The sequence below is a fragment of the Hypanus sabinus genome, chromosome 1 (genome assembly GCF_030144855.1).
Source record: "Hypanus sabinus isolate sHypSab1 chromosome 1, sHypSab1.hap1, whole genome shotgun sequence".
Classification (NCBI taxonomy): Eukaryota; Metazoa; Chordata; class Chondrichthyes; order Myliobatiformes; family Dasyatidae; genus Hypanus; species Hypanus sabinus.
The window spans coordinates 22,272,355-22,298,949 of NC_082706.1; the positions used below are offsets into that span (position 1 = coordinate 22,272,355).

The following is a 26,595-nucleotide window of genomic DNA, read 5'->3' on the forward strand; positions in this document are numbered from 1 at the left end:
TTTGACATTTAGTAAGATATTTTTTTTATTTGGAACATATATAAATAATGTGTATTCTTAAACACCTTCAAATATACACATACATGTATGTTAGCGCATCTCTGTGTACACTTTATATGCACATATACACATATGAACACACAAGTTGAAATGTTCAGTACAAATACAGACATGTACAGTAACACGTGGCAGGTTCACATAAACCGAATGTTTTACATTTCACACAGATAGACATTTAGCATTAATAAAATAAGCAACTTACTCAACCACAATTCCTAAATAAATGTGTGCATTAGTCTGTGCTGTAATCTAATCCAGAAGAAATGCTGTGTCCAGCCTTCAAGAGGTTTCAATGTTTTTGCAGTGTCCTTCATTTTAATCTATTAAATCTATGGAACTGTTAGATTACTGTATAAGTTTCTCCTGGGTAAGTGTATAAGCTCACATTTCATATTAGAAATTGCCTTCATTGACTTGACTGAATTATTTTCATCTATCATCTTAAGTGGAATAACACATTCTGTGAAGTTTATTCATCTGTTCTAACCTCTACAGCTTTTGTACTTCAATCATTTTCTGGAATTCCCCATCGCTATCTTCTACAAAACCACTCTCTCAGGTTTCTATTTATATGTAACACACTACCTTATGTGATTTGTATTTGGGTCATTGATTGTACAATGTGAACAGAGTATAAATTATACACAATAGATGGATGTTTTTGGCATCTCAGCATCAATCAAGGCATTCCACAATAAATTAATTAATTATAATTAACCAAATAAGTTAATGGAATAGTTATAAAGCTGGAGAATTCATTCAGGTTCTTTAAATGAAAATTAAAATTTTCTAACTTGACAACATTTGTTGAGTTCAATATTTTTCAGAGATTGTGTCAAATAGCACACAATTTAGCATCCTGTGTAAAGCAACAGTACAAACTAGAATCGTATTTGGTTCAATTGTCAGTTTGCACCATGACAAGATGTAGTTCTTCCAGAAGGAGGCAGCAAAAAGTACGACTTTTCATTTAACAGATGCCAGCTGGAGAGCCACACTTGAATTCAGAGGCATCAACTTCGGCAGCACTATTCCCTCTGAGCTGTGCGGGTGTGCGGCTGCACAGTAACTGAAATTCTCCTGTGCTCACCGCCTTTGTTGCTACACAGCTAAAAACAGTTTATGCAACGTGAAAGATTTTCTTTGTTGTGCTGTACCCATCAGTTAATAAAAATCAAAAGTATATAATTTTTCAAATTTCATTCTAAATATTCATAGCATGCAAAAACAAAACAAAATTTAAAATGCCACGCAGTTTTCAGGCTCTGTAAAAATATCCTGCTCACAGCAATGGTTGGTCTGCGCAGCTGTAACAATAATTAGAGGGAACATTGCTCAGCAGGCAACTATATTAAATCAAAGAAGTCACATCCAAAAAAACATCCTCAGGGAACATTTAAGTTGAAAAAAGCTGCATCAACATTTTTATTTTGGGCTTATCTAAAATCATTCCAACTTGTTTTGGAATAGGCTTTAATTCTAATTTATGCATGCTTCAGAGTCAGAGCTAGGATATTTATTCAAAATATGCACTCTCAGGTCTGGCTCAAAAATAAAGCAATACTTCCCTCAAAAATACATCAGAAGGCACATTGTATTATAAAAGAGCTGTGCTCTTTTTCCATTACCTATTGTCCCTTCTAGATCTGTATGGAAAACCAAGGTCACCAACGTCCGCATCGGATATGGTACCTACACAGATTGTTCTTTCTACCTCTCTATGTATTAGCTTTATATATGAATTCCAACTACTGCAAAAAAAGTCTCAGATCTTCAGGCATAATGTCATTTTTCATTTTTATCACATTAATTAATACATTTTCAGCTATTTCAGCACATTAATATTTATTTTAAAATACTGGAAATTGCTTTAATTGATTTTGCATTAATTTTAATGCATATATCAACCACAGACCCAGATTTTGAATATTTAAAAAATTAAATACCCATAAAGCCCCAAAGTTTAAAAATATAAGAAGTTTAGTTGGCTGTACTTTGCGCTACCAAATCCAAGTAAGAACTAGAAAGGTGAACCTCTGAGGTCAGACACAGCATTTACTCATGAGGTCTTAATCTAATGAATTTGTACAACAGTGCATGGACATTGCTGAAAGAATAAAAACAAGTCTTACAGGACTTCCACAAAAGACAAACTGTGTTACAAAACTTACATTTAATATTGTTCTTGAAAGCATCTTGACACCCAACACCTTTATAGATTTATTTTTGAAATATCCCCGGTGAATTAGAAAAAAACATTTGTGACTTTCTGATTTCATTAGCATCTCTGATACCTTGTGGTTGGGAGGGGATGGAAATAGGATTTTTGGAAGGCACAGGACCTTTTCTGATAGTACCAAAGGTTTCAGTGAGGAAGCTAAAGAGCTTCAGATGTTGTGATGAAATCAGCTACTTGATTTACCACTGGTTCTTGTATAGTTTGTGCATATCCTCTTACATGCATATTCCCGTATAATCCTTGCACAAGGCTCAGTGAAATAGCAACCATCAAGTTCTTATATCTCTAACCCCATAATGAAGTTTTAAACTAAATATCTCCAAACTACCAATTCCCAGAGTTTCTCATGCAGCGTTTTGAACTTAGGCTTTTTCAATGTACAAAGATTCAAAAAATTCTTTGCTGCTGCCACACCAAGACATGATATGTATAGATTTTACCAGGGGGCAGCAATCTTACATAATGGTTTACATATTTGTGCACTATTATTCAATTCAAGACTAAAAGATACTTTGGCACAAGATATACTCCTTTAGAACAAACTCACATCTCTCAATAACACTGGGACATCTTTCAGGAGGAATTTCTCAATACATTAAAGGGATTGTCATTATCTCAGAAGCTTTGGGTGTCATTTTAATACAATACATCTGACATTTACTGTCAATCTGTAGCAGGCACCTTTAACATAAGATTATCGACGCTGTTCAAACTGCTACTCTTCCGCAGACTAGTTTTCAGAACACTATTGGGGTCTGACTTGAAATCGTGTCCCAGATACCCTTCTTTCCAATTTTCAATATTCTAAATGTCTAGTGCAAACATGTGTACAGTTACAGAGCCATTGGATACAATAGTCTGGTTCTTCAGTTCAGTTATAATGGGAATACATTTCAAAAAGATTCTCTTTTTGTAACAGAACAGATAACAAAATTTATAATAAATGCTCTTCATCATGCTGATTAAAAACTTCATGCATCACTGATTTTTCAACTGATTTTTTGTTAAAAAATAGATTCCCTCTTAAAGTTGTTTACATTTTGCTTTAAATACTAATTTTAATAGATGTCACCAGTTCACAGGCTTCTGCACTTAAATACAAACCTTTGCAATATTTAAACAATCAGAAAAGTAAACAGTAGAAACATTACTAATTCACAGTATACAAAAGTGACCCAAACTATCAAAATTTTATGCTGAATAAATTTGTATCCTTTATTCAGCTGTTATCTTCACAGGCCTATAGTTAGAAATGGAAAAATTCATGGGAAAATTGTTGCAACAATAGTGGATTCAATGTGGCACAGATTAAATTATTCAATCAAATTAGTGAAGGGAAGACATGACGGAGAACTTATATAACGCTCATCATACCAGCACAGGCGATGCTGATATATTACCAAGCCTGTTCTTATTCCCTAGCCTCTTTCCCAGGTGGAGACAAGAAATGGCTCTAATGTATGTGTCCAGCAAATGACACGGAACACCTTGAGGATTCTCCAGTTGGCAAACTCAACTATTTTATACGATACCTTCCACTATTTGAAAACTTTAAATGAATGAGGGTGGAGAGTTGTTGAGAAGACAATTGTCTTTGGCTAACAGCAAGAAAGAGGTGACTAAGAATACAAAATGCCAGTTATACTTACCCCCACATGTTGAAGTCAATGGACACTGGAAGGTGGGTAATAAGCCAATTATGCTTTGTACAACTTTCTCCCACTTGAATGTTTGCCAATGTCTCTTACAAAACGCTCTAGACATTCATAATCTTTTCTGGCCAAGCCCTACTTGAAACTGTCACAAAGATGTTCAATTGAATTAAATTAAATTGACCCAAACTTACCCTGGTCAGACACATCAGTTTGAAAAGAGGACTTGGGAACTGGAAATGTAGTTGTTCACATTGAAGACCAATTCATCCTTCTTTCCTTACCCAGGTACATACTTCTAGATAATGACATTGCAGTGACATGGAGACTTTGTTGATGTGGTTTAACGATATAATGAGGTGTACTGAGAATGAACCTTGCCTCATTACTTCTTATTTTCACAAATGAATGAACCCTGCTGCTGGCCTTCTATTATAAACCTGAGGAGCAAAGTATTTGCTTTGGTGAGGCTTAGCCAGTAATTAGTCACCTCTCGTCACTGTCACTATTGTGTCATGTCATCACTCAACCCAAAGTAATTTCTTCAATTCCTAGGGCATCAATTTTAAAGTAGGACTTCTCCAGATGAATGAAATTAGTGGCCATCTTTCCTAATGAAATTTCTCAAATAAATTTAAGTAAGCTAGAATACAAAACAGCTCCTCAGTAACAACACACTGTGCTGAGACAATTCCTGAGTTCATTTCATTCATGTCCTGTCACTATTATTAAATCTAGCAAAAACACTCCTGGCAGAAAGCTATCACACTTTGTCTTGCACCAGAGATATGCTGTAAATTTGGGTGGAAAATTGTGCCTCTGGTGCAGTATCTGGGTGCCTTTGACAGCCGCACCAAGTGATTCATAATATATTTCTCTTTCTTCCCTTCCACAGCTAGAAAGCAGTGCAGCAGGACAACTAACAAGAATACTGGAACAAAGGCCAAAAAGAAATTGGAAATAAAGCAAATTGAAGATGGTAATTAGTGGCACAGTATGTGACAACTTAAGCTGGTCTCCCTTCCCTACCAACTAAACATAGCATATAGAATATCAGGGTAATGAAGATTTCACAGCAGGTCAATGTTCACTCCTAAGGTACCAACTTAATCATAGAAACATATCCTTTCCACTGTGTACACAAGGATTGTCAACACAGCAGCTGTCAGCTACTAATGGTTCTTTGGACGATACTGAAAATTGGCTGTTGACAAACATTAGAGGAACTTGAAAGCTTGGACAAAAAATTAAATATGCAGGGCAGATAACTGAACAAATTACTCGGATTAGGAAAAGTGTTAATTCTCTAGTTTTGTTGGAATATTGATAAAATAATCATTTGCACATTCTCCCTGAATTATTGAGCTTTCTGCTGTCTCTCAGATTTTAATACCGGAGTCAATAAGTAACGTTCTAAGCCACAGTCCTAGTCATTAAATGAAATTATCCACATTATAATCTAATGGTAGTAGCAGTCTTTTGGCACTATGCAGTCCTTAACAGGCACCTGAAAAATGACCATCAGTCCTTCCCCAGAGTTACCTTTTGCTGTCACAAGTAAGAAGCTGGCCTGGTTCGAACTCATGCAGCCCACCCTCATTTCTATCTTCACTTCATCCCCAGCACAGGTACAGGCTGTTTCCACTGAAATGACTGGGTTGATCAACAATGACTAATCTCACTTTCTCTTAGTTAGGAGAATGGTAAATCTCCTGGGTCAACTGTTGGTCATCCAGTGTGCCTGAATTTTCATTCAGAAGAGGTGAGGTGAGGGATGGAGGAGGGGACGAGGAAATAGGAGGAACACAATAAAAAACTGGCTTCATGGGGTAATTCCCCATATAGCTGAACAGATTGCAGATGCCATTTATTCAAAGAGCAGCCACCTGGTTAAGAGACCAGAAGTCATCCGCATTCCCTGAAACTATACTCCCAACATAAATCACTGTCATGAAAATGGCTTGAAATCACAACACAGTTGTAAGACCTCACATAAGACAGAAAAGATTACAGGTTAACATCTAAATAATACTTGAGTGCACATGTTTCTTTTGGATTAAATATATTTGTAAAAGTTAATATTTTCCTTAAGTGGCAGGGATACTAAATTCTATTAAATGGAGATGCTATCTCAAAAATACACCACCCATGAAAATTTTTAAAAGGCCAAGTTTTACACAGTGTTACAATACAATTTAAGTTGCAAGTGAATAAATTGAAATAAATGACATGTATCTAGGACAAATTGTTCCATATATCTTATTTTGACACCCCATTGCATGCTCTCCAGTGTGCAAATGCTATTTATTTCTTCTCCTACTAGACTCCTCTATTTCCTAAAATACAGCCAGTGTAAACGTCATATTCTAAGCTCCTTCAGGTGGCTCAAGTTGCCCTATAAACGCAAAATGTAAAACAGCAAGTTCTTCACAAACTACATGGTCAAAGCTAGACCAAATACTACATCTATTCCACCCTAAAGCACACATTTGAGCTGAGGAACAAATAAATCACCCCGCACCGGTGCAGATCAGGCTAGCATTGGAATTCACCTGGACTAAAACCATGACATTGTGTAGAGTTCAGAGTTAGCCTCCCAATCTCTCACTGCAGACAACAATGGGGAGTCAATTAAAACATAAAAATACCCTCTTTGTGTCGCTTCAATGGTTAATCATGGGCTAGACTCATCAGAGGCCATTCCAGCATTACATCTTCTACTAATGAGGTAAGGTCCCATGATTAAACATATTGCTACTTATCAATCCCGTCAACCAATGTACGAATAAAGTATGCTTTTCCTGGTACCTGAAGGAGTTTGGACCACTCAGTTACATATGGAGATTCGCATTTGGATAGTTTGGACACACTGAGTTTGAGAGAAAGGTCACTGGCTGGACTCTTTCCTGAGGCTTTTCACTGCGACCATTCCAATGAATGCCTCAGTTCTATGCCCCAGCAGACAGCATGCCCTTCTGGATCAGACTGGCTTTCAGGCTCTTGTATATCTGTAGCTGCTGGTCTAAGCGGAGAGCCAGCAACTGCTGCAGTAACTTACTAGGATTTGGGCCCCTAAAAAGAACCAAAGAAACAATTTAATACATTTTAAGCTTTCTAGTTGCAACACCCCCTCCCCCCATCCCCGCCAAATGAGAGAACACAACCACTGAGAGTAAGAAAGGTTTGCCATTTTTTATGTTATTTCTGTCTTACAAATGATTCAAAGATAGGTGGAGGGGCAGGTAGTGTTGAAGAAGCAGGGAGTCTGCAGAAGGACTTGAATAGAACTGGCAAAGAAGTGGCAAATAGAAAACAGTGTAGGGAAGTGTATGGTCATGCACCTTGTTCGAAGGAATAAAGGCACGCACTATTTTTAAAACAAGAGGCAAAATCAGAAGTCAGAGGTACAAAAGGACTTGGAAGTCCTAGAGCAGGGTTCTCTAAAGGTTAACTTGAAGGTTGAGTCGATAGTAAGGAAGGCAAATGCAATGTTAGAATTCACTTCAAGAGAATTAGAATTAAAAGCAAAGATGTAATGCTGAGGCTTTATCAGGCACTGGTCAGACCACATTTGGAGTATTGAGAGTAGTTTTGAAGTTCAAAGTAAATTTATTATCAAAGTACATAAATATCATAATGTACTACCCAGAGATTTGTTTTATTACAGGCATTCACAGCAGAACAAACAAATACAATAGAATCAATAAAAAACGATACATAAAGACTAACAACCAATGTCCAAAACAAGACAAACTGTACAAATACAAAAAAGACAAATAATAATTAATTAATACTGGAAAAATAAGTTGTAAAGTCCTTGTGATTCATATTTAAGAAAGGAATGAAAGGGTTAATGTATGAGGAGAGTTTGAAGGCTCTGTTTTGATGTACTTACTGGAATTTCGAAGAATGGGGCGGTGGGGTGAATCTCATTGAAACCTACTGAATACTGAAAAACCTAGGTAGAGTGGACACGCAAAGGATGTACGGTATCTAATAGGAGAGTGTAAGACCAAAAGGCATAGTCTCAGAATAGAAGGACATCCATTTAGAAAAGACATAAGGAGGAATTTCTTTAGCGACAGGGTGGTGAGCCTGTGAAATTCACTGTCACAGGTGCCTGTGAAGTCCAATTCATTGGGTACATTTTAAGGGGAGTTGATAGGTTCTTGATTAGTAAGCATCAAAGGTTATGGGGAGAAGGCAGGAGAATGGGGTTGAGAGGAAAATAAATCAACCATGATTTATTTTCTGTAATTTAGAAAATAGCAATGAAGAAATTTTGCAGTCTGCCATGATATTTTGCTATGTTAAAATCCTATAATACATTTTACTTGCATTCATATTGGGCCTTATCTGGAAATGGACTCAAAAATAATGAATTTTATTTTTGAAGCATTCTGCATCAGAGAACTAAGAGTTCCTAGTCATTATAAGAAAATTAAATTTCAGATTCATTGAACTGCACTTACCTTATGAAGCTGGCAATATAGACATTAACAAAGGTTGCCATGAGATACTGACAATCAAAGCGGTCCATAATCCCACCATGTCCAGGGATGGTGTCGGCAAAATCCTGGGAAGAGAAAAAAATTAGTTTGTTCTCAGGTTGGTACATTCTCCTCATTGTTCCCAGCTATTACTGTGGGAATAAAAATGTCAGAAAGTCTATTATAAATAATTAACATGCCTTAAAGGCAAATTCCGTGCAGAACTGCTGCAGCTGCTTTGTCTTTGCAAAGATTTTGAAGTCTTTTTAAGATCCCTTCTTGCAGGTAGTCTTGGATCTTCTAAATCAAGGCAGACTAACCACCCTAAACTGGGCATGGAATATTCATGATAACAAATTGAGTACTAAAAACTCAAAACTGCTTAAATATGCTGTGTGTGGAAATTTCCAGATTAATCTCAGAAGAAAATTCACTCAAGTAAACACATGAAAGATGCTTTCATAAAATAAGGGGGAGTAGGTCATGCAGTCTTTTGGACTTTTTCTGCCACCTGGTTACATCATGACAGAGTTCATTTGGAATTTGATCGGGAGAAAGTAAAGCCTGACATAGCAGTATTTCAGTGGGGTAAAGGAAACTACAGTGGTCTGAGAGAGGATTTGGCCAAAGGAAATTGGAAGTAGGTGCTGGCAAAGATGACAGTAGAGCAGCAATGGCTTGAGTTTCTAGAGAAAATAAGGAAGGTGCAGGACAGATGTATTGCAAAACAAAGAAATACTCAAATGACAAAACAGTACAACCGTAGCAGACAAGGGAAGTCAAAGCAATTGTAAAAACAAAAGAGAGGGTGTACAACAAAGCAAAAATCAATGGGAAGATGGAGGATTGGGAAACTTTTAAAAACCTATAGAAAGCAACTCAAAGAATCATTAGGAGGGAAAGATGAAATATGGAAGCAAGCTAGCAAACAATATCAAGGTGAATAGAAAAAGTATCCTAAATTATATAAAAAATAAAGAAGGGATGAGGGTGGATATTGGACCACTAGAAAATGAGGCCAGAAAAATAATAACAGGGGACAAGGAGATGGCAGATGAACTAAATAAGTATTTTGCATCAGTCTTCACTGTGGGTGTGAGGGAAGAGAGGTGAGTGCAATTACTATTACAAGGGAGAAGGTGCTCAAAAAGCTGATAGACCTAAAGGGTGCATTAGTCACCCAGACCAGATGAACTGTACCCTAGGCTTCTGAAAGAGGTAATGGTAGAGATTGTGGAGCCATGAGTAATGATCTTTCAAGAATCATTGGACTCTGGCATGGTTCCAGAGGAATGGAAAATTCCAAATGTCACTCCACTCTTTAAGAAAGGAGGGAGACAGCAGAAAGGAAATTATAGACCAGTTATCCTGTCCTCAGTGGTTGGGAAGATGTTGTAGTCAATTGTTAAGGATGAAGTCATGGAGTACTTGGAGACGCAGGACAAGATAGGATTAAATTAGCGTGATTTCCTTGAAGGAAAATCCCACCTGACAAACCTGTTGGAATTCTTTGAGGAAACTACAAGTAGGATAGATAAAGGAGATGCAGTGGATGTTGAGTATTTGGATTTTCAGAAAGCCTTTGACAAGATGACACACATAAGACTGCTTACCAGGTTAAGAACCCATGGTATTACCGAAAAGTTACTAGCATGGTTAGAGCACTGGCTGACTCGTAGGAGACAGTGAGTGAGAATTAAAGGATCCTTTTCTGGTTGGCTGCCAGTGACTAGTGGTGTTCCACATGGGTCAGTGTTGGGACAACTTATTTTTTATGCTGTATATCAATGACTATCAATGTATAGCAGTAGATGGCTTTGTTTCCAAGTTTACAGATGATATTTTGATTGGTGGAGGGGCTGGTACTGTTGAGGAAACAGGAAAGCTGCAGAAGGACTTAGACATTTTAGAATAGGCAAGAAAGTGGCAATTGAAATACAGTGTTGGAAAATGCATGGTCATGCACTTTGGTAAGAAGAAATAAATGTGCAGACTATTTTCTAAACAGGGAGAAAATCCAAACATCTGAGATACAAAAGGACTTGGGAGTGTGAACCCTAAAGGTTAACTTGCAGGTTGAGTTGGTGGTGAGGTAGGCAAATACATTCATTCCAAGAGGTCTAGGATATAAGAGCAGGGATGTGATGCTGAGGCTTTATAAGACACCAGTGAAACCTCATCTTGATTATTGTGAACAGTTATGGGCTCCTCATCTAAGAAAAGATGTGCTGACATAGGAGAATGTTCAAAGAAAGCCCACAAGGATGATCATATGAGGAATGTCTGATGGCTTTGGGCCTGTACTCGCTGGAATTTAGAAAGATGGGAGTGGGGGAGCCTCATTGAAACCTTTTGAATGTTGGAAGGCCTAATCAGAGCAGATGCAGAAGTAGTTGGTGGCATTGTGGATAATGAAGAAGGTTTTCAAAGCTTGCAGAGAGATTTAGGCCAGTTAGAAGAGAAGGCTGAAAGACGGCAGATGGAGTTTAATGCTGTTAGTGTGAGGTGCTACATTTTGGTAGGACTAATCAAAATAGGACATACATGGTAAATGGTAGGGCATTGAGGAATGCAGTAGAACAGAGTGATCTAGGAATAATGGTGCATAGTTCCCTGAAGGTGGAATCTCATGTGGATAGGGTGGTGAAGAAAGCTTTTAGTATGCTGGCCTTTATAAATCAGAGCATTGAGTATAGGAGTTGGGATGTAATGTTAAAATTGTACACGGCATTGGTAATGCCAAATTTGGAGTATTGTGTACAGTTCTGGTCACCGAATTATAGGAAAGATGTCAACAAAATAGAGGGAGTACAGAGAACATTTACTAGAATGTTACCTAGGTTTCAGCACCTAAGTTACAGAGAAAGGTTGAACAAATTAGGTCTTTATTCTTTGGAGCGTAGAAGGTTGAGGGGGGACTTGATAGAGGTATTTAAAATTATGGGGGTGATCAATAGAGTTGACGCGGTTAGATTTTTTCCATTGAGAGTAGGGGAGATTCAAACAAGGGGACATGAGTTGAGAGTTAGGGGGCAAAAGTTTAAGGGTAACACAAGGGGGAACTTCTTTACTCAGAGAGTGGTAGCTATGTGGAATGAGCTTCCAGCAGAAGTGGTAGAGGCATGTTCGATTTTGTCATTTAAAATAAAATTGGATAGGTATATGGACAGGAAAGGAATGGAGGGTTATGGGCTGAGTGCAGGTAGGTGGGACTAGGTGAGAGTAAGCGTTCGGCATGGACTAGAAGGGCCAAGATGGCCTGTTTCCCTGCTGTAATTGTTATATGGTTATATGGAAAGGATGTTTCCTATGGTGGGAGAGACTAGGACAAAAAGGCACAGCCTCAGGATAGAGGCTCTGTTTTAAATGTTCATTTAAAACAGAGATACAGAGAAATTTCTTTTGCTAGAGTGTGGTGAATTTGTGGAATTTGTTACCACAGGCAGCTGCGGAGCCCAGGTCGTTGGGTGTACTTAAATCAGAGCATGGTAGGTTCTTGATTCACCACAGCATCAAAAGTTCCAGGTAGAAGGCCGGGGAGTGGGGCTGAGGAAGGGGAAAAAGGATCAGCCATGATTGAATGGCAGAGCAGATTTGATGGGCCAAATTGCCTAATTCTGCTCCTATGTCTTATGGTCTCATTTACTAAATAAGACCATTGTCTTTACTGACACACTTATTTTAGTTTTTTATAATCTTAAAATCTTCCAACTTATAATTCCAGGGGTAAAAATACATCAGGAAATTATATTTTGAACTTAGACTAACTTTGGCAACAAGGTTATCAATAGGAATGAGTTAACCCCAGAAATTGTATCTGACTGTAACTCCTATTATTAAAATAATTATCATTTGATAGGTCCCTTGACTGCTCCTCATTTTCCTCAACTGTCTTCTGGAACTGGAGGCATGACATACCGAACACTCCTTCCTTACCCTTGAGCTCTACAAATGCAAGCTGATAAAACAAGATAATGACAATTCTCCCTCTGGTACCTCCACTGCTCCCAGTGGTCTCGAGCTGGAGTATGCTGAAAAGGGAAAAATGCAAGAGGAGCAACTTGATAGGAGTGGGCGGAACTAAAAAGGATGACCATGGTGCCTTATCTTCCTGTTCCTCAGCTATTTCCTATGTAAGCCAATGCAAATGGTGATCCCTTTATTACGATGGGATTGTGCAATGCGCAATCCTTTATGAAGCCTGAAACCCTCTCCACCTAATACTGAAGGGAAGTAAAGTCAGTGCTTCAGTCTGCCAGTCAATAAGAGCTGTACATAACCCACACAAACATATATACATGGCTCTCAAAGGATTCATACATGTTTGTCAGTTGAAATAATGGAAAGTACTTCAAACTGCCAGAGGAAATGAACCACAGGAGTTGATGATACAGAACTAGGAGATGGTTGTGAATTCTTGCTGATAAGACATGTTCAACCACTTTGTTTGGATTGGACTGTTCTGGCTGTTGAAAGTAAACTAACATAGCTCACCATATTTACATCTGACTTAGCTGCACTTGCTAACACTTTCACCAATACAGGTTGACATACAAAGTGCAACTTTGCTCCCAAAAATAATATTCTTCTGATCATAATTTCAAATACAGTTTTTTCAATGAAAACTTCACATCGTGCCTAATGTCTGAGAAATATAGTATGCAATTTGTACACAACTAGCTCCTACAGAAATCAAATAACGAGATGTTCTCTGGAAGTAGTTTGGACTGAGGGATAAATACTGCCCAGATCACAAGGATAGTAGTAGTAGGCCTCCATTAGTCTTGATAGACCATGGGTTTGCGCCTTGGAGGGTTTTTTTTAATGGAAAAGCAGTTGCCCAAGCTTGCAAGTCTCCCCTTTCCATGCCACCAATGTTGTCCAAGGGAAGGGCATTAGGACCCATACAGCTTGGCACCAGTGTCGACGCAGAGCGATGTGTGGTTAAGTGCCTTGCTCAAGGACACACACGCAGCTTCAGCCAAGGCACAAACTAACAACCTTCAGATCACTAAACGAATGCCTTAACCAATTGGCCACACGCCAACACTCACAGGGATAACCCCACCCTTCTTTGAAATTAAGCCATGGATACCCTGGCACCCACTCTTTATTCCCCAACATCTGCAAGCTGGAAGGAGATAAAAATGTACCTTGATCTTGAATGCTCTCTTGAAGCCACTGGCAAAGAATCCTCCAAATGGGCTAATTAATGATGCAAAAGTAGAAAGGGCAATGCTGTGAATCTGGAAAGGATACATTCGAATAGTCCGCTACAGAAATGAGACAAGAGGAAATGCAGTTAGCTCATCGATTGCAATGTCTCCCATTGCAAATTTGAAGGGGTGATTTTCTGAGCCTTTTTCACCCAGTCACGATTGAGGAAATGGCAAGTATATTTTTAAAGAGCAAACACGAGGAAATCTGCAGATGCTGGAAATTCAAACAACAACACACACAAAATGCTGGTAGAACACAGCAGGCTAGGCAGCTGTGTTCTACCAGCATTTTGTGTGTGAAGTATATTTTTATCCAGCTTTCTCAAACTCAGAAAGTCACTCCCTGAAACATAATGAATATACAAAGTCTTCAATGTCATACCCAGCCTATAATGGACTGAAGAACACCTGGGATTGTGTAATCTTGCAGCAGGAACAGCTCTGATGGTTCACATTCCACGGTGAAACTGTTTGCCTCATTGTTGAACTCAACAGGGCAGACAAAGTAATTGTATCCTGACATCACGTAGGACAGCTGCATGAACAAGAAAGTAATGACTGAAACCAGCATGCCAGTGTGTAGAAGAAATACGATAATCACATCAGATTTCAGAACATTATAATCCTGAATAACTTGAATAATAAATAAATAAAAACAAAGATCTTCCAACCTCATATCCATTCCCTTGTTGTGTATTCAACATCCATGTGTCTTTTGTCACTGATCACATAATTTAAATTCTTTAGTCATCACATTATTTTATTAAAAACCCCAAAACTGTTCTCTGTTCTCGGTGCAGGATTGCAACTTCTTTTGTTCCTTTTCACAGCTGAACTCCTTCACTCCTGCTTTCATTCTGGGAAATTTCTCTGTGCCTTCTCCAAGGTTCTGACATCCAGAATAACACATAGAACCTACCTCAACAATGATTTTAAAAGGTTTTGGAGAATACAAGTTATAAATCATAACCACTTCTTTGAATATAGTTCACCTTTTAGTTAGAAGGTGCAGAGCAACAATGTGGGAGCAGCTCAATTGCCCCAGCTCTGTTTCTCTACACCTGTGATTTCCAATGGGGGCGATTAGATGTCCTAAGGGGATGTAGAAGTCGTTGGCGGACATTCTTGGGGGGGGGGGTAAGCAGCACCCTAATTTGAGGCATGAGGCCTGACCGACTGCTAGTACAGCAAGCACTTTCAAAAATAAAAGGATGAGACACTGGAACACAGTAAGAACCATGGCTCTGCAGGCAGTGAGCACTTGTCGTCACAATGTGTCTGAAACTTGGCAATCTCATTTGACCTTACGAACTAGTTATTATTGGTGGAAGCATAAATGAGCAACCATAGTACCCAATAGTTCCTTGACTCACAGCACAGATTAAGTTCAGGTTATTTAACAGTTGGTACGTCAAGTACACTTTCTCAACTTTCTCTGCAGAAAACAGATCATGCAACAATACAGCACTGGCTGGAACTAAACAGGGAAATAGAGCCAATCAGTGAACCTGCTGACCCTGAGGATTCCTCTTGAGGTATTCAAAGCGACCTCAGCTTCATATATGCAGTCCAGAACCATCTTTGGGATGAGATCTTACATGATTGGTCAATTGCACTAAATGGAACAGTACAAAGGTAGCTTGCTAAACACCAGCTCTATCTCAACTAACATTCAGATTCCAATCTGAATCCTTGGTAACATAATTTTCACTGTTGTGATCGTCTTTGCCTCGCTGTTCCTTTGCGTGCTGCTACCATCATTCCATCTGTGGTCAACGTCTGATAGGCATTTCCAGTTTGCATTAACTTTTTTATTTTAATTTAGCCCATTAATGATGGATAAATATATACAGTATCATCGCTATGAGTCTGAAGGTGGTGAAGCCTTGGATTCTGATCCTGCTAATAAACAGAAACTACAAAAAGTGCATCAATACAATGTTATATACTTGGAGTATGATCTTATTCTGTTACTGTCAGATCAGCGACACCCAATGTGTCTTATCTGTAACACTGTCTAATGAAGCCATCAAGATTGCAGGAACACTTCCATAAAAGACACACCAAAAAGGCTACTTATGGTATACTCAGTTCCAGAAGATGAAAGAATCATTTGAGAAGTGTTGCACACACGAGTCATTTGCCAAGAAAGCTGAAAATGACCTGGAGTGTGATCTCATTGTTTCTTGTAACATTTCGAAAATTATAGCAACTTATGAAAAATCTTATACAATTGGTGAAAGATTAATAATGCCAGCTGTATCAAAAGTGCTCAAAATGGATACCAGTATTTTAGAATGAATTCCTCTGAGTAATAACTCTGTAGTTCGTCGTATTGACAAAATGAGTGAAGACTTTGAGTATCAAATATGCACAGAGCTACAAAAACACAGTATTTAGGATACAACTGGATGAGTCAACTGGACAAGACAATGAGGAATTGCTAATGGCCTATGTACAGTTTATCAAAAATGGAAAAGTTTATGAAGAAATTCTCTTCTGTAAAATTTTTTAAAACAAATATTAACAGACAATCAATCTATGACATGCTCAAAATGTATATTGAGGATTAAAGTATTCCAATTAGGAACATGATTTATTGTGCAACAGATGGAACACCATATTATGACAGGTTGCCACACTGGTTTAGTGGCAGTTATGAAAAACTGAATTACAAGTGTGTTCATAACCAAAGTGTAATTCATCGTCAACATCTGGCAGCCAAAACCTTCAGCCAGCGACTTTATTCAAGCATTACTCTAGTAATAACTGCTATCAACAAAATAAAAGTTAATCCAATAAATAGCAGAACATTTCACCAGTTATGCCAAGATAATGATGAAGAGTTTGAACGCTTACTTTTTCACGCTTAAGTACAGTGGCTGTCAAAAGGCTGCTGCTTAAAATATTTCTTTAATTTTCTTGTCACTGTGGTTAAATTTTTGGTCAAAGTTAACAAGAGCTTAGGAAACAAGACTGAACTTCTACATTGAGATGTGGTATATCTAGCCAATCTGTATGACAAAATGAACATTCTAAATATGAAACTGCAGGGCGAGAATTTCTATTTAATCCAAGCAAAAAGTACACTGTCCATTCTTATCCGAAAATTGGAAATATATAAGCAAAACATTGGGAGAAGAATGTTCTCATTGTTTCCCTGCATCGAAGGTATGGCACTCTCTTTCACAGATGGTGATTTGCAAAAGTACTGCTTGCACCTGCAGTCACTAATGAAGGGTTGTCAGAATTGATTCAAGGATTTAAATGATCTAGGAATTCCGGACTGGGTAATTAACCCATTTCTTTGCAATATGGAAGAACAGGGAGACAGCTTGCAAGAAAAAATTATCAAGATTCAGAATGGTGAAGAAGGACAAATGCTTTTCAAAAATGTTGGTTTTTGTGGTATAGAAACATAGAAAACCTACAGTACAATACAGGCCCTTCACCCCACAAGGTTGTGCCAAACGTGTCCTTACCCTAGAAATTACTAGGCTTACCTATATTTTTCTAAGCTCCATGTACCTATCCAAAAGTCTCTTAAAAGACCCTATCATATCTGCCTCCACCACCTTTGCCGGCAGCCCATTCCATGTACTCACCACTCTGAGTAAAAAACTTAGCCCTGACATCCCCTCTGTACCTACTCCACAGCACCTTATGTGGCTACACTGTCATACGAAGTTTCCTGGTCTTTAGAGAAAAGCCAACCACTCTTCATTACATTTCCATCCTTCTATCTTGTTGAAAGCAGCTTCTGTGCAGTGAACCACATACTCACAAAAAACAGAAACCTCTTGGACACTGTAACATGTGGGGGCTAGAGGCTTTCGCTGTCACAACTTGAGCCAGATATTTCAACCGTTGCTAGAAACTATCAGGCTCAAGGGTCACATTGATATCAAAGCTGTTGTACAGCATACAGACACTGTGTAAGCTAGATTTAAAGACAAATAAAAATTTAAAGCAGAATCATTTTTCTTATGTTAGCATAGGGTAAACATGTTTTTACACTATGGGGCACCAGAAAGTCTACTGTGCCTAAGAAGGGTGTTGGCAAGTATAAAGGTGCTTTAGGAGTGTGTTGGGCTAAACTGGGAAACACTGCTCTACACTTACCATCACATTAGTCTGGAAGTGTTCCCTGTCAGCTGTTCCTTTTTGTTTTATAATCTTTCGTGGTTCTGTGCACTTATTAATCTTCATTTCTCATAGAATAACACACAGCTTTCCTGCTTTCTCTGTGTAGATGAAATGCTACATCCTTCAGAATCAGGTTTAATATCATTGACATATGTTATAAAACCTGTTGTTCTGCGGTAGCAGTACAGTGTAATAGAACCCTTGACAAAGTTCAAGTAAATCATCCCTGGAATTTTTTCCCTACATTTTTTATTCCTCTTGAAAATAATAAAATTTCTTCAGCAATTCCTCATATGACAGTCTCTTGTTAAGTGACTTTTATTTAAGCCTCCAACTGGTGTAAGCTGCAGTTCAGCTTGGGGTTCCCTGTTAACATTTGCTTTCCAGCTTTCTGGAACTAATACTCCAGTTTCCAGCATTTTTTGTTGTTAAATCCTGGTGTTTTTCTCAAATGCTTTGCTTAGCTTGGAGAAGACTCAATTAAAAAAAGGAACTATTGCAAGCAGGGAGGCTCAATTCATTCATCAAGTTGAATTGACTTTCTGGCTATTTATAATTCATTTTTTTAAAACCTAGTATCTCACCACAAGGCCAAACAAGACGGTTGAAAAGAATCCTCCAATAAATCCTTCCCAGGTCTTCTTGGGGGACAGCTGTGAAAACAGATAAAACCAATGATGTTTCACAAAAGTAAAATTCAATACGGTTCTAATAATACATATTATTTTATGATTTAGTGTAAAGAAATTCTGAAGCATTGGATACCAAAAAACGCGGATGCTCAAGTCTTTTATTCAACCTGTCTCAATGTGGTGGACCTTAGGACCCAGCAGAACCCCAGATCTTATTTAACATGTCTCAGTGTGGTGGACATTAGGATCCGGCAGCAGAGTTCTGAATCCACAGTGTTTCTGTTCACGAAAATAATCACGGTCACGACCGAAAATAAAGTGAGAAGTGCTCTACCCTGATGAAAGCCACAATTATTACTAAGCAATGCAGTGGTTTAATTATTGGGTTTTGGGTTTTTGATCCTCCACGTCAACCCGGCATGGTGGAGAGCGCAACTGGGAGCAATCCGTCACTGGATCGAACTCGGGAACTTCTGTTCCCGAGCCTGGTGCTGAAACATATGTTCTTAAGCATTTTATATGCAGAGTAAGGTAAAATACATACTATATACTAAGACAAACGTTTGACTAACGCTAAATAATACCAGATGTACCTGTTCCAACTTACTTAGTAAGAGAACTTCTGATTTTTTCGATCCCGATCCACAATAACCAAAGCACATCCTCCCGTATACTTTAAATCATCTCTAGATTACTTATAATACCTAATACAATGTAAATGCTATGTAAATAGTTGTTATACTGTATTGTTTAGGGAATAATGACAAGAAAAAAAAGTCTGTACATGCTTGAACAACAAGTGCTGGAAGAGTACTTCTGGGTTTTTGCAATTTGCGGTTGGTTGAATTCACGCATAATTTGCGAATAAGGAGGGCTTACTGTAAAATGGTCTCACACAATACTACTCACTCTTTCCTTCTCTCTTCTATACCCCCTAATATCGCCAAAACACACAAGCTTTCTTTAAGTACTAATCCAGAATCTAAATTAATTTGTAGAAAAGAAAGACATTTACTCCAATCCCTTGCACAGAAATCTGTAATTCCAGCTGCAACAGCAACCAACATGTCTAGAAACTATCCAGAATAAACTTTGCTGTGCCATTTGAAGGTGCTCCTTCGGGTTCATCAGATACATGGGGGGGGGGGAGCTTGCTACATGGGCAACAACTTTCTCTCCATATCGTACTGCTCAGACTTGCATATCTAGATAGCTAAGACACAACAACATCCATAGTCAACCCTGAGTGGCAGAGGCTTCAACTCAACTCTTCAACTGTGTCTGAATTGCTCCTGTCATACAAAAATTCTGCCATATTGTCCCTCTGTGCAATTTCCAGGACTCAAACTTAACCTGCTAATTACAAAAGAGGAAGGTGCATATGAAAACAGTAGATAGAACAGGCCATTTGGCATGAAACCCATCCTGTCATTCACAATGATATTGTCTGATTTGTCCCAGGCCTCACATTTCCTCTTCTGTGTCTGTTCCCCACAGCTACAGTACAATCGTCAATCCTAATAATCTGGCAATATTTTCTATTGCTAACTAGTTTATTTCTGTGTTCTGGTCTTTTTCTTCCAAAATACTAAGTCTTGTCTTTACCAGTAAACAATAGATTTCATTACTTGGTATGACATATATCAGTGGCTCATAAAAATCATACCAACATTTGACATCTAGACTGGATTTATTAGGGTAATTACTATCAGTATAAAAAGATGCTGGAAAGGAAAACTATGGGTAGGTCTCTATTCCAGGGCAGCTTCTAGTACTTCCTAAAACAACTATTGAACTATTACACCTTAAAGCTCCCTCTGATGTTGCTCAGAGTTGCTTCATCTGGATGAAATCTTCCATTTCATGTACCAATACTTCTATCACCTACCTGAAGTGAGGCCACCAAAATTTTAAACAACAGATATTTCACTTCAAATTATGATAATGTATCTTAGTTTTGCTACTGACCTTAATGAGTGGAGTTCGGCCAAAGAAGAATCCAAACATGTAAGCCATGATATCATTGCAGATCACACAAGAAATAGGCACAATGAACCTGAACAACAAGAAGGAATGGACAAAGTCAATAAAGTATCTGGAGAGATAGATCTAACAGAGTTCATCATTTTCATTCCTTGTGAAAATACAAGCTACCTCACATCAGCCACTAAAATTGACAACTGCAAGTTCCAGCTAAGTGAAATAGAACCGTATGAAGCTGTGTCGGAAGGATTTAACTCAGGTAATTTACAACACACTTGATGTTATCATTCTTGGGAATTGCTTATGTGGAGACCCACAACATCAGAGCTCTGCTGTCCTCAGTGTACCCTACAGTAAACTGGCTCAGATGCAGCCCTATCGAGAGTTTAATAGGGACAAGTCCCTGCAACAATGCTCCTTGAGCCAGAGTTCTTAGGGTCCATTCAAATTCAGAAATTACAATAATATAGGTTTAAGACTGAAGTGGAAGCATAATAATCATCAATCCTTATAGTTGACAGAGTAGAAAGAAGATAGGTTGTCAGTTGAGCTCAGAATAACAAGATTCTGAGGCCAAACAATTGTCTTCAATATCAGTCGTGGCCAGAACTTTAGATTTGCGAGACATACTTTTGGGAAAATTTATAGAAATGGCTTGGTGATCCACATCAAATGTGCACACTACACATTGTGTGTGCATCAATTGAAGTTGCAATAGATATTTCACTGACAAAATCCTGAATATTTGAAACTAACGCCACTAATATACAAACAAGAGAAAATCTGCAAATGCTGGAATTCTGAGCAACACACACAAAATGCTGGAGGAACTCAGCAGGCCAGGCAGTATCTATGGAAAAAACAGTCGACGTTTCAGGCTGAAACCCTTCGGCAGGCCCGGAGAAAGAAAGCTGTGGAGTAGATTTGAAAGGTGGGGGGGGGGGGGGGGGGGCGGGGGAGAGAGAAATGCCAGACAATAGGTGAAACTTGAAGGGGGAGGGATGAAGCAAGGAGCTAGGAAGTTGATTCATGAACAAGACAGAAGGCCATGGATTAAAGAAGAAAGTGAGGGGGGTTGACAAGCAACAGACGGAGGCAATGGGTGGGCAAGGAGATAACATGAGAGAGGGACAAGGGGATGGGAAGTGGTAAAGGGGGAGGGGTTGAAGGCATTACTGGACGTGTGAGAAATTGATGTGCAATCAGATTGGAGACTACCCAAACGGAATATAAGGTGCTGTTCCTTCAACCTAGTGTGGCCTTATCACAACAGTGGAGGAGGCCATGGATGGACTATCAGAATGGGAATGGGAAGTGGAATTAAAATGGCTGGCCACTGGGAGATCCCACTTGTTCTGGCGGATGGAGCGTCGATGCTCCGCGAAGGTCTCCCAATCTACATCGGATATCACCGATATACAAGAGGCCACACCAGGAGCCCCGAAGAGAGTATATGACCCCAACAGACTCACAGGTGAAGAATTTCAGGTCACCTGGCTCCCATCATCTTATTTTTATTATGGAAGTCCAGTCCCTATACACCTCCATCCCCTACCAGGAAGACCTCAAAGCTCTCCATTTCTTTCTTGTCACCGAACCCAACAGTTCACCTCCACCACCAAACTCCTCCGCTTAGTGGAACTTGTCCTCACCCTAAATAATTTCTCCTTTGGGTCCTCCCACTTCCTTCAAACAAAAGGGGTAGCCATAAGTACTCTCATGGGTCCCAGCTATACCTGCCTGTTTGTCAGCTACGTGGAACAGTCTATGTTGCAAGACTACTCTGGTGACCGTCCCGCACTTTTTCTACGCCACATCAATGACTGCATTGGTGCTGCTTCCTGCACCCAGGCTGAACTTGTCGATTTCATCCACTTTGCCTCCAACTTCCACCCAGCCCTCAAATTCACCCGGTCCATTTCTGACACTTCCCTTCCCTTTCTCGATCTCACTGTTTCTATCTCTGGATATCAGCTTATCCACCGATGTCCATTATAAACCAACAGACTCTCACAGCTACCTGGACTATAGCTCTTCCCACCACGCTACTTGTAAAAACGCCATCCCCTTCTCTCAATTCCTCTGTCTCCACCGCATTTGCTCTCAGGATGAGACTTTTTATTTTAGAACAAAGGAGATGTCCTCCTTTTTCAAGGAAATAAGCTTCCCTCCACCATCAATGCTGCCCTCAACCGTACCTCTTCCATTTCACTTGCGTCTGCTCTTACCCCAACCTCCCACCACACCACCAGGGACAGGGTTCCTCTAGTCCTCACCTACCACCCCACCAGCCTCCACATTCAGCACATAATTCTTCGAAACCTCTGCCACCTCCAATGGGATCCCACCACCAAACACATCTTTCCCTACCCGCCCCCCCCCCACTTTCTGCTTTCCACAGGGATCATTCCCTAGACAACTCCCTTGTCCATTCGTCCCTCCCCATTGATCTCCTTGCAGGCACTTATCCTTGCAAGCAGAAAAAGTGCTTCACCTCCCCACTACCATTAAGGGCCCCAAAAAGTCTTTCCAGGTGAGGTGACACTTTGCTTCTGAGTCTGTTGGGGTCATATACTGTGTTCGGTGCTCCCAGTATGGCCTCTTGTATATCGGTGAGACCTACCATAGATTGGGAGAGCATCTACACTCCATCCACCAGAACAAGCGGGATCTCCCAGTGGCCACCCATTTTAATTCACTTCCCATTCCCATTCAGATATATTTACCCATGGCCTTCTCCACTTTCAGGAGAAAGCCCACACTTAATGTTGGATGCTGAGGCCAAGCAACACATATTCCGTTTCGGTAGTCTCCAACCTGATGGCATCAGCATCAATTTCTCCGACTTCCAGTAATGCCTCCACCCCCTTCAACATTTCCCATCCCCTTGTCCCTCTCTCATGTTATCTCATTACCTGACCATTGCCTCCCCCTTGTGCTCCTTCTTCCCTTTCTTTTTTCCATGGCCTTCTGTCTCTTTCACCAATCAACTTCCTACCTCTTCGCTTCATCGCACCTCCTCCAAGCTTCACCTATTGTCTGGCGTTTCTCTCTCCCCTACCTCGACCTTTCAAATTGACTCCTCAGAGTTTTTTCTCCAGCCCTGCTGAAGGGTTTTGGCCCAAAACGTCAACTATATTTTTTTCCAAAGATGCTGCCACAGTTGCTGAGTTTCTCCAGCATTTTGTGTGTGTCACTAATATACAGTTTGCTTCTTTGAACCTCACTGGGTGCAAAATGGCTGCCACATTTGACATGCAATCTCACAATTATGGACTTCAAATCATTGTATGATTTATCAGTGAGATTTCAGCAGCAGTAACTGTTGTTTAGTTTGTAGCAGTCTCACCTCTAAGGAAATATATTTAAAATTCCATTCCACAGCTGAGTACAAAAAAACTAGTCTATTAGTTATTGCTGTACTAAAGGAAAGAAAAATGAAACGTTAATACTTTGGAAAAACTTCTTAAGTGTAGCATAGAACACATTATGCTATATCCATGTTGTCTCCCTGACATTACAATGAAAAGATTTTGAGGTTCATCCCATTCCTGTCGTGTATGAATTATGGAGGACATGTTGAACAGTAAAAAAAAATATGATTTGTGGCTTAATTTCACAGCTGCTGATTGTCTCAGGCTTCTGAGAATTAGAAGGATCCAGTATATTAACATCATAACCTCGAGGAAGGAGTACAGAACTGCCAGATGTCCCAACTAGTTAAGATTGTAGCTTCCTCAGAGGGACGTGAAAGATCACATGGTAGTCCTTGAAGAAGCACAGAGTTGCTATAATTGGTACCCTTGACAATCCAGTTTATACAGTCATTTGTGGGAGTGGTTATGTACAAATTATCTGCCACATTTCAGCATCACAATGACTACTCTTTGAAAGTAATTAATTAACTAGAGAGATAGATGCTTTATTAATCCCAAAGGAAATTAGTGTCATGGTAGCATTACAATTGCAGATATACAAATATTAGAAGTAAGAAAGAATAAAATTGTTACCTCAAAAATAAGATACATAGGTCAAAAATTACAAGATTTACAAGACTTACACTGATAAAATGGCAGTGCAAGAATTACTGCAATGTTATACAGTAATGGATGCACATTCACACCATCCAGATAAGAAGTGATGGTGGTATTGCATAGGATGTTCACAATAGCAGGGTGTGATAAACAGAGTTTAAACAGAGGGGATCTAACAGGAGGGGGTCATCCCTTCCCCGGCTATAGGTTGACTCATTATAGAGCCTAATGGCTGAGGGTAAGAATTACCTTACTGTATATAGCGCTATTGGAGCAGCACAGATGTCTTAGTCCATTACTGAAAGTGTTCCTCTGTTCATCCACGGAAACATGCAAAGGGTGAGAAACATTGTCTAGAATTGCCAGGATTTTCCAGAGGGTCCTTTGTTCGACCACAGCCTCCAGTATGTCCAGTTTGACTCCTATAACAGATCCAGCCTTTCAAATTGGTTTACTGCCTAAACATACCACCGCATAGAAGACTGTACTGGTGACAACAGACTGGTAGAACATATGAAAGAGAGACCTGCATACTCCAAAGGACTCAGTCATCTCAAAAAGAAGAGCGACTCTAGCCGTTCTGGTACAAAGCCTTTACGTTGGTACTGCACTCAAGTCTACCATCCAGGTGCACCTCACCATCAATAGTAATAGGGAACAGTACAGGCTTGGTCTTCCTAAAGTCCATCACTTTTTTAATGTCTTATTGATGCTGAGATGCAAATGATTCAGCTTGCACCATTTGACAAAGTCCTCAACCAGGGCCTTCTATTCATCCTCCTGTCCTCCCTGTATACACCCAACTATTGTTGAGTCATCAGAGAATTTCTGCAGATGACATGACTCAGTGTGGTATCTAAAGTTCGAGGTATACTGGGTCAAAAGGAAGGGAGCCAATACGGTCCCCAGTGATGGCTGCAGTGCTGCTTACAGCAATATCTGTAACACAGCTACACAAACAGTGGTCTGCCAGTTAGGTAGTCTATTATCCGGGATACAATAGAAGTGCCACTCTGCATTGAACGGAGCTTTTCCCCCAGCAATGAGGGCCGCATGGCATTGAAGGCACTTAAGAAATCAAAAAACATGGTCCTCACAGCGCTGCCCCGCTTATCCAAATGGGAGTAAGCTCTGTTTAACAGGTAGATGATGGTATCATCAATTCTAATGTGCTCCTGGTAGGCAAAATACAGGGGATTGCAGGCTGATCTGACCAGGGCTTGCAGGTGAGTCAGGACCAGCTTCTCCAGGGTCTTCATGACGTGTGAGGTCAGGGCCACTGGACAGTAGTCATTCAAGAATTTTGGTCGGCCCTTCTTGGATACTAAGACCACACATGATGTTTTCCACAAAGTCAAGACCCTTTCCAGGCTGAGACGGAGATTGGAAATGCACTGGGGAACTCCACATAGCTGGTCAGCACACTCCTTCAGGACACTGGAGTTCACACCTTCCGGTCCCGCTGCTTTGCCATGTCTGAGTATCCCCAAAGCCCTTCTTACCTGCTCAGTAGTGAAGGTGAGTCCATGATGACTAGGGGGGAAGGCAGGGGCTAGAGGAGGTGAACATCAGGACAACAGCAGTTGGTACGTGGAGGTGTGGATGATAGGTGCAGGGGAAGGAGGAGGGTGCAGACAGTGGTAGTCTGTGTTTTTTAAACACGTTTTGAACTGGAGGGGCGAGGAGGGAGAAGGAAAGGTATTGGTGCTGAGGGACCATTGGGTGCCTCAGCATCTGGACTAGTGTGCTGAGTGGGGTGTGAACAGGAGGGCAATTGTCAAACCTATTGAAGAATTGGTTTAACTCATTAGTCCATTCATGCCTGTCTCCAAGGCTCTACAGCTCGGCTGACTGAAGCCAGTGATGTTCTTCATGCCTATCCAAACCTCCCATGTGCTACTCTGTCCAAGCTTGTTCTCCAGCTCTCTCCTGTATTCCTCTTTAGCCACTTTGATCCTCTCCTTTAGCTCCCTCTGCATGCTTCAATTCCTCCCTATCTCCTGATCTAAAGGCTCTTTTTTGTGGTTGAGAAGAGCCTTCAGATCACTGGTGACCTATGGTTTGTTGTTAGGGAAGCAGCAAACAGTTCTTGATGGTATTACAGTGTGCACACAGAAGTTGATGTAGCTAGTGATGCTAT

The 26,595-nt window shown here is 39.8% G+C and overlaps 1 protein-coding gene across 1 annotated transcript in view; it reads right to left on the reverse strand.

Annotated features, from left to right (window-relative positions):
• Positions 1-26,595, reverse strand: part of cds2 (CDP-diacylglycerol synthase (phosphatidate cytidylyltransferase) 2) — a 63,007-nt gene continuing 36,412 nt past the window's right edge. The window contains exons 8-13 of the mRNA XM_059965464.1: positions 20,407-20,494; positions 18,391-18,459; positions 14,043-14,195; positions 13,595-13,714; positions 8,424-8,527; positions 1-7,023 (exon numbers count right to left, since the gene is read on the reverse strand). Coding sequence (XP_059821447.1) covers positions 6,900-7,023; positions 8,424-8,527; positions 13,595-13,714; positions 14,043-14,195; positions 18,391-18,459; positions 20,407-20,494 — 658 coding nt within the window. The 3' untranslated portion in view covers positions 1-6,899. The remainder of the gene's footprint in view (positions 7,024-8,423; positions 8,528-13,594; positions 13,715-14,042; positions 14,196-18,390; positions 18,460-20,406; positions 20,495-26,595) is intronic.